This window comes from Coregonus clupeaformis, chromosome 23 (assembly GCF_020615455.1).
Source record: "Coregonus clupeaformis isolate EN_2021a chromosome 23, ASM2061545v1, whole genome shotgun sequence".
NCBI lineage: Eukaryota > Metazoa > Chordata > Actinopteri > Salmoniformes > Salmonidae > Coregonus > Coregonus clupeaformis.
The window spans coordinates 7,057,707-7,066,414 of NC_059214.1; the positions used below are offsets into that span (position 1 = coordinate 7,057,707).

The window sequence follows — 8,708 nt, forward strand, 5'->3', positions numbered from 1 at the left end:
TAGTTGTTTTCCTCTGGTGGTCCTAATTACTGACACTAAGCACACATTCTTAAACCCTTCAGGCATTAAACACTATCACTGTGCACCTCACACACTCCAACAGCAGATTGGCGTGACAGTCACTTCACACTGCAGATTAGCTGGGGGCGAGTCACTGTTGCACCTCTGGAAATTCAACTGCCTTGAAGTAGAGCCACCTGGCACCATGTTTCCCAATGACAGACAGATTACTAGAACTACAAACCACACTGCCTCCTTTGTAATTGACGTTTAAACAGTTTGAAGTTCCTCATTAAGTTCAACCAAACGAATTAAGTGCAGATGTGACAGGCCGGTTTTGGAAGCGATAAATAATTTTCAAAAAACTAAAGGTTAAATTGATACACGTTTATAGGGTTAGTGTTCCCACACGGCCACATCTACAGTGCGTGTTTACAGAATACAGACGAAAGACAGAGGGACCACCTGTGCTAATTAGCTATCTAGCATGCTCTGAACACCTGTGTGTAACGGAAGGCGGCCACCAGAAACGTGTTGTCACTGAAAAATACTGCAACTGTGATAAAGCCGGTTAAAACAGTGCACAGTAAGTGTATATTTTGCATTTGTGAAATTATTTTGATGCGATATGAAAGTAAAGGGCTTTATGTTCCTAAAACCGTATCACAATTCAGAATTGATTCACATTTAGATTGAGTATTGGGCCGTTTTGGCCGCCAGAGCCAGTCTAGCGCTGAAAATAATATAAGGTCCTTGGACCTTAAGGAATAATGGTAGGCTCCTTAAGAGTACATCTTGGGCTGATGACATTAGTGCAATTATGTAGGATAGGCCTATTACACAATAAATATGCAATTTGAAACCTGTTGTCCTTCCCATTCATTACATTTACACCCATTATAGTATTATGCAATGTTAAGATATAATATCACCCAAGTATTGTATCAGGTGAGTCATGTGTTTAAGATTGATCTGTTTTGAGAAGCAAAAATATTTGCACACTATGGCTATCCCTCTCTGACACTACAAATCCCATACACCTGTCAAACTCATTCCACGGAGGACCGAGTGTCTGCGGGTTTTCGCTGCTCACTTGTACTTGATTGATGAATTAAGGTCACAAATTAGTAAGAAACTCCCCACACCTGGTTGTCTAGGACTTAATTGAAATGAAAAACCTGCAGACACTAGGCCCTCCATGGAGTGAGTTTAACGCCCCTGGTCTACCGTATGTCAAGTTGTCAACAACCTAGCTTGCGGAGAAACACAGCACATGCGACTCCAAATGTATCTAGTTACTGTATCAAACCAGTTCACAATAAAATAAGTCTGCATTCAAAACATATAGCGTGAAGTGATATATTTACATTCTAGATACATGTGCAAATTGGAACCACAGTAGCTACTACCCGTGGCACGGAGATAAAACATTGTAACGAAACGCAGGTGATTGTAATCAACTCGAATGGTAATTACAATGGAAATAGCATGTGATTGAACTACTTGGGAATGTCACTGTTGTTGACTGACTCCGCTAGCAGAAAGTAGCTATAACTAGCTAATGCTGGTAAGTGAGCAACAGCTGTATTTTTACGACATGCCAGTCGACAAAAGATCTCAGTTTCGGTTTACTGAAGCCCGTAGTAATTTGCACTCGCACAAAGTCTCGTTCACAACAGCATTGAGTGTTGAATTTCTAACTTACTGTGGGACAGCTCGTCTGACAGCACGAATTATGGACTGCGCCATTTTGTTTCCACGTTTTTCTATAGGCAAAACGGGATTGGCTACTGGTGTATTTCTGTTGAGCTATCGAAGAGCTCTGATTGGCCTCTGAGTCAGCTAAGAAGCGGATTCTTCTTCGATGAGGTTTAACGGCTGTTGCCATCCAATATGTTGCATTTCTGCCACCTACTAGACTGGAGTACAACTCCCTTATATTTTACTTGAAAAATAAAATAAAGAAATGCACTACCATCTAACACTACACTCAGAAATTCATTTTTTCTCCTAAAAAATAAAAAATAAATAACTTAACACCACCCTACTCCACTATTTAAATCTATTTATTCCTACCTCATGCCCTCAACCTGAAAGGATGGGACATCACCACTTAACACACCCTGTAACTCTTCTGATGTCAAGTCTCGCACACCCAAATACCTCTCTGCAGCTGCCACCACAACCTCAATTTTCTTTGATTTACGTTCCATCCCTGCAGTACAATTAACAACCATTGCTATAAATGCTAAAATTCCAATCTTACTGAAACATATATCACTTGTTGGCCTATCCCTCTGTACTGGTACATATCTACTACTCTCACCACTCCTCCCCCTTGACCCATCTTCCTCTACTTTCTTCACTGCCTCAGCATATGACAACTTCACTACTCTTACCCTGGAAACCTCAAACTGCCTCTCTCGCACAGGACATTTCTGATCCACAGCCCCATGGGCACCCCTACAATTAGGACATACCACTACCTTCCCCAATGCTACACATTCCTTTGTCTCATGCCCTTCTGCACACTTCTCACACCTTGGAACCTCCCTCCTACACACTGCTGCCACATGCCCATAAGTTTGACACCTGTAACATCGTAACATATTCGGCACATAAGCTCGTACTGATAACTTACATATCCTAACTTCACTTTGTCGGACAAAGACTCAACTTCAAATCTCAAAAGAACAGACATTGACTCTTCTGTTTCCCCACTCTCGCCACCCTGTTTGCGTCGCACCAAACGACGAGCATCACAATCACCGGGAATCTTCCCCTTCAGTTGGTCCACTTTTACATTTACTGCTACCCCAGCAATCACTCCTTTCAATGGCGCCCTTTTCTTGAGAGCGAAACAATTCACATTTCTTGCCCCCATTTGTTTAACTCCGAGCACCTTCTCCCTCTGACCAGCAGAAACACAAACAATGATCACTTGACCACTTCTGGTTACCCTCACCGATTCCACTATACCCAACTCTTTTTTTCACCCACCCTAAAACCACAAATGGATCGGCCAAAAGGCAAGGGTCCACTTTTTCCAAAAACTTCACCCCTACTGCCACAGACTCATCTTTATACGTCTCCTTATGATAATACTGCACTTCTCCTAACATACATCTTGTTCTTGCTTTCTCAAGGAACGCCATTTACGAGGCTCTCCAACTGAATCTTTGTCTTATGTTACTTCCATAGTACTCCTGGTTTGCACCAGGGTACTCTGGCATCCCTACGATGTTTCTCGAGATGTTTTCCCTTTTTGCAGTCCCAAAACTTATTTTGCATGCACTAGACCGCCCAGGTCGAGAGGAGGGGACGGTCAGAGACAGGACAGTTCACAAAATGTACTCTTGCAATGCAATAAAATGCTAAATCACTCATATTTCATATCACCTCACAATGTGATTTTCTGGGAAAAAAAATCTCAATTTGTCTGTCATAGTTGACGTGTACCTATGATGAAAATTACAGGCCTCTCTCATCTTTTTAAGTGGGAGAACTTGCACAATTGGTGGCTGACTAAATACTTTTTTCCCCCACTGTATGTCAAATACTATTGGTGAGTTCTTTTTGCATGGCCCGGTGCCCCGGGTGAGTGAAGATTTCATTTAAGGACCAATGGAAATGCGCAGACTCTGCCTACTCTGATCACAGGGCCATGCAAAACTAACTCCATCATTTACAGAGGGTTTGTTGGAGTAATAACATGTACAACTACTTAAGAGATTGTCTCGAACCGGTTGTGCCTGTAGATATATAAAATTAACTAAGGAAATCACCTACAAATCACCTTGAAACAACCTAATGTAGATGAAAGGAGGTGCATCTGCAACAGCCAATAGTCGGACACTAACACACTAACCACCCAGAGGCGCAACATTGCGAGTCTTTCAGGAACGCTTGCAAAACAGACCAGGCCGGGGTTTGGGGTTTGATAAATCAATGAGAGAAGTGAAAAAGTATTCGTTATTCTAAACCCATAGTATGCAGTCCATGGAAGAATTGTGAAATGTTCAGCTTCCAGGAATTTTGTACAGATCCTTCTGACATGTGGCTGTGCATTATCATGCTGAAAGGTGAGGTGATGGCAGCATATGAATGGTATGACAATGTGCCTCAGGATTTCGTCATGGTATCTCTGTGCATTCAAATTGCCATCGTTAAAATGCAATTGTGTTTGTTGTCCGTAGCTTATGCCTGCCCATACCATAACCCCACCACCGCCATGGGGCACTCTGTTCACAACACTGACATCAGCAAACCGCTCGCCCACACAACGCCATACACTTGGTCTGGGGTTGTGAGGCCGGTTGGACTGCCGAGCAGTTGCCATACCAGGCAGTGATGCAACCAGTCAGGATGCTCTCGATGGTGCAGCTGTAGAACTTTTATAAGATCTGAGGACCCATGCCAAATCTTTTCAGTCTCCTGAGGGGGAACAGGCTTTGTCGTGCCCTCTTCACGACTGTCTTGGTGTGTTTGGACCATGATAGTTTGTTGGTGATGTGGACACCAAGGAACTTCAAGCTCTCAACCTGTTCCACTACAGCCCCGTAAATGTAAACATCTACTTTGTCTTGATCACGTTAAGGGAGAGGTTGTTATCCTGGCACCATACGGCCAGGTCTCGGACCTCCTCCCTATACGCTATCTCATCGTTGTCGGTGAGCAGGCCTACCATTGTGTCGTCGGCAAACATAATGATGGTGTTAGAGTCGTGCCTGGCCATGCAGTCATGGGTGAACAGGGAGTACAGGAGGGGACAGAGCACGCACCCCTGAGGGGCCCCAGTGTTGAGGATCAGTGTGGCAGATGTGTTGTTACCTACCCTTACCACCTGGGGGCAGCCCGTCAGGAAGTCCAGGATCCAGTTGCAGAGGGAGGTGCCTCCGTAGTGCCCTCAAACCTCATCACTAAGCCCAGGGTCCTTAGCTTAGTGATGAGGTTTGAGGGCACTATGGTGTTGAACGTTGAGCTGTAGTCAATGAATAGCATTCTCACATAGGTGTACCTCTTGTCCATGTGGGAAAGGGCAGTGTGGAGTGCAATACAGATTGCATCATCTGTGGATCTGTTGGGGCGGGGTCTAGGGTTTCTGGGATAATGGTGTTTATGTGAGCAATGACCAGACTTTCAAAGCACTTCATGGCTACAGACGCGAGTGCTATGGGTCGGTAGTCATTTAGGCAGGTTTTCTTAGTGTTCTTGGGCACAGAGACTATGTTGGTCTGCTTGAAACATGTTTGTATTACAGACTCAGTCAGGGTCATGTTGAAAATGTTAGTGAAAACACTTGCCAGTTTGTCAGTGGATGCTCGGAGTACACGTCCTGGTAATCCGTATGGCCCTGCGGCCTTGTGAATGTTGACCTACTTAAAATTCTTACTCACATCGGCTACAGAGAGCATGATCACATAGTCATCCGGAACAGTTGACGCTCTCATGCATGCTTCAGAGTTGCTTGCCTCGAAGCGAGCATAGAAGTGATTTAGCTAGTCTGGTAGGCTTGTGTCACTGGGAAGCTCGCGGCTGTGCTTCCCTTTGTAGTCTGTAATAGTTTTCAAGCCCTGCCACATCCGACGAGCATCAGAGCCGGTGTAGTACGATTCAATCTTAGTCCTGTATTGACTCTCTGCCTGTTTGATGTTTCGTCGGAGGGAATAGCGGGATTTCTTATAAGCGTCCGGGTTCGAGTCCTGCTCCTTGAAAGCGGCAGCTCTACCCTTTAGCTCATTGCGGATGTTGCCTGTAATCCATGGCTTCTGGTTGTGGTATGTACGTACGGTCACTGTGGGGATGACGTCATCGATGCACTTATTGATGAAGCCAGAGACTGATGTGGTGTACTCCTCAATGCTATCGGAAGAATCCCGGAACTTATTCCAGTCTGTGCAAGCAAAATAGTCCTGTAGCTTAGCATCTGCGTCATCTAACCACTTCCTTATTAACCGAGTCACTGATGCTTCCTGCTTTAGTTGTTGCTTATAAGCAGGAATCAGGAGGATAGAGTTATGGTTAGATTTGCCAAATGGAGGGCGAAAGAGAGCTTTGTACCCGTCTCTGTGTGTGGAGTAAAGGTGGTCTAGAGTTTTTTTTCTCCTCTGGTTGCACATTTAACATGCTGGTAGAAATTAGGTAGAACGGATGTAAGTTTCCCTGCATTAAAGTCCCCGGCCTCTAGGAGCGCTGCCTCTAGATTAACGTTTTCCTGTTTACTTATGGCCTTATACAGCTCATTGAGTGCAATCTTAGTGCCAGCCTTGGTTTGTGGTGGTAAATAGACAGCTACGGAAAATATAGATGAAAACTCTCTTGGTAAATAGTGTGGTCTACAGCTTTTCATGAGATACTCTACCTCAGTTGAGCAAAACCTCAAGACTACTTTAGTATTAGATTTTATGCACCAGCTGTTGTTTACAAATATACACAAACCGCCACCCCTTGTCTTACCGGAGTCAGCCGTTCTATCCTGCCGATGTAGCGTATATCCCGCCAGCTGTATGTTATCCATGTCGTCGTTCAGCCACGACTCGGTGAAACATAAGATATTACAGTTTTTAATGTCCTGTTGGTAGGATAACCTTAATCTTAGGTCATCCAATTTATTTTCAAATGATTGAACATTGGCTAATAGGATTGATGGAAGAGGCAGTTTACTCGCTCGCTGTCGGATCCTTACAAGGCACCCCGACCTACGTCCACTATATCTCTGTCTCTTTCTAATGCGAATGACGGATATTTGGGCCTTGTCGGTGTCTGTAGGATATCCTTCGCGTCCGACTCATTGAAGAAAAAATCTTCGTCCAATACAAGGTGAGTAATTGCTTTCCTGATATCCAGAAGCTCTTTTTGTTCATAAGAGATGGTGGCAGAAACATTATGTACAGAATAAATTACAAATAACGCGAAAAAACACACATAATAGTTCACTGGTAGAATCACTGGACATTTCAACAACCAAAGTCCGGCATTCATAGCGAATGCTGATACCACCCACTAGGTACCGCCCACTTGAATAACGGCATTGTTTACTTCCAACGACCAACACACAGTAATCTCAGAACTTCTCTAGGCAAGTTTTTTAGTTTTTTAAACGTTCGTTTTTTTTGTGGTGTTCTGTGCCTGGCTGTGCTCATTACAAACAAGTGCGAAAATGAGTTATCTTCACCATTTTACCTACCAGAGATTCACCCCGATTCTGCCAGTGGCTTGCGGCTATCAAGAATGATGCGGTGACAAAAGATTATCAGAGGGATTTTCAAGCTGAACTTATGGGAAATCCATTTCGATGACAGCGGAGAATTGATGTGAACGTTTTTTTTTTTCTTCTTCACAACAAAACGGAAGATTCTCAATTAGAGGTAAACTAACATTACCTAGCTTGCTAATCTAGCTGGATAAGTTAGCTAGTTAATGGTAGCTAACGCACTTTTGTACATCGCGCTGTTCCGTACATTTTACCTTATTTTAGTGACCCAAAAACGGAATACTTCCAGGTCAACTATAATATGAATACCATTGTAAAGCACAATTTCTCCCCTTTCCAGCAAAGTCAATGACGAGACCTTCGTGCTGCCCGTCTCTGCATGATCGAAGAAATCAATGGAGCTCTGCTGGGTCTTTTTTTAAATGGCGGGTGGGGAAGTGAAAGCTACTGCGTCATAGTGAAAGGGGGAGATACAGTGGGGGAAAAAAGTATTTAGTCAGCCACCAATTGTGCAAGTTCTCCCACCTAAAAAGATGAGAGAGGCCTGTAATTTTCATCATAGGTACACGTCAACTATGACAGACAAATTGAGAAAATAAATCCAGAAAATCACATTGTAGGATTTTTTATGAATGTATTTGCAAATTATGGTGGAAAATAAGTATTTGGTCACCTACAAACAAGCAAGATTTCTGTCTCTCACAGACTTGTAACTTCTTCTTTAAGAGGCTCCTCTGTCCTCCACTCATTACCTGTATTAATGGCACCTGTTTGAACTTGTTATCAGTATAAAAGACACCTGTCCACAACCTCAAACAGTCAAACTGCAAACTCCACTATGGCCAAGACCAAAGAGCTGTCAAAGGACACCAGAAACAAAATTGTAGACCTGCACCAGGCTGGGAAGACTGAATCTGCAATAGGTAAGCAGCTTGGTTTGAAGAAATCAACTGTAGGAGCAATTATTAGGAAATGGAAGACATACAAGACCACTGATAATCTCCCTCGATCTGGGGCGCCACGCAAGATCTCACCCCGTGGGGTCAAAATGATCACAAGAACGGTGAGCAAAAATCCCAGAACCACACGGGGGACCTAGTGAATGACCTGCAGAGAGCTGGGACCAAAGTAACAAAGCCTACCATCAGTAACACACTACGCCGCCAGGGACTGGACGACTGATCCGTGTAAAGGAAAGAATGAATGGGGCCATGTATCGTGAGATTTTGAGTGAAAACCTCCTTCCATCAGCAAGGGCATTGAAGATTAAACGTGGCTGGGTCTTTCAGCATGACAATGATCCCAAACACACCGGGCAACGAAGGAGTGGCTTCGTAAGAAGCATTTCAAGGTCCTGGAGTGGCCTAGCCAGTCTCCAGATCTCAACCCCATAGAAATTCTTTGGAGGGAGTTGAAAGTCCGTGTTGCCCAGCGACAGCCCCAAAACATCACTGCTCTAGAGGAGATCTGCATGGAGGAATGGGCCAAAATACCA

At 44.0% G+C, this 8,708-nt stretch overlaps 1 protein-coding gene across 1 annotated transcript in view; it reads right to left on the reverse strand.

Moving 5' to 3' along the window:
• Window positions 1–1,759, reverse strand: part of clybl (citrate lyase beta like) — a 183,608-nt gene extending 181,849 nt beyond the window's left edge. The window contains exon 1 of the mRNA XM_041844012.2: window positions 1,706–1,759. Within this exon, the coding sequence (XP_041699946.2) occupies window positions 1,706–1,749 (44 nt within the window). The 5' untranslated portion in view covers window positions 1,750–1,759. The remainder of the gene's footprint in view (window positions 1–1,705) is intronic.
• Window positions 1,760–8,708: the final 6,949 nt, after the last annotated feature.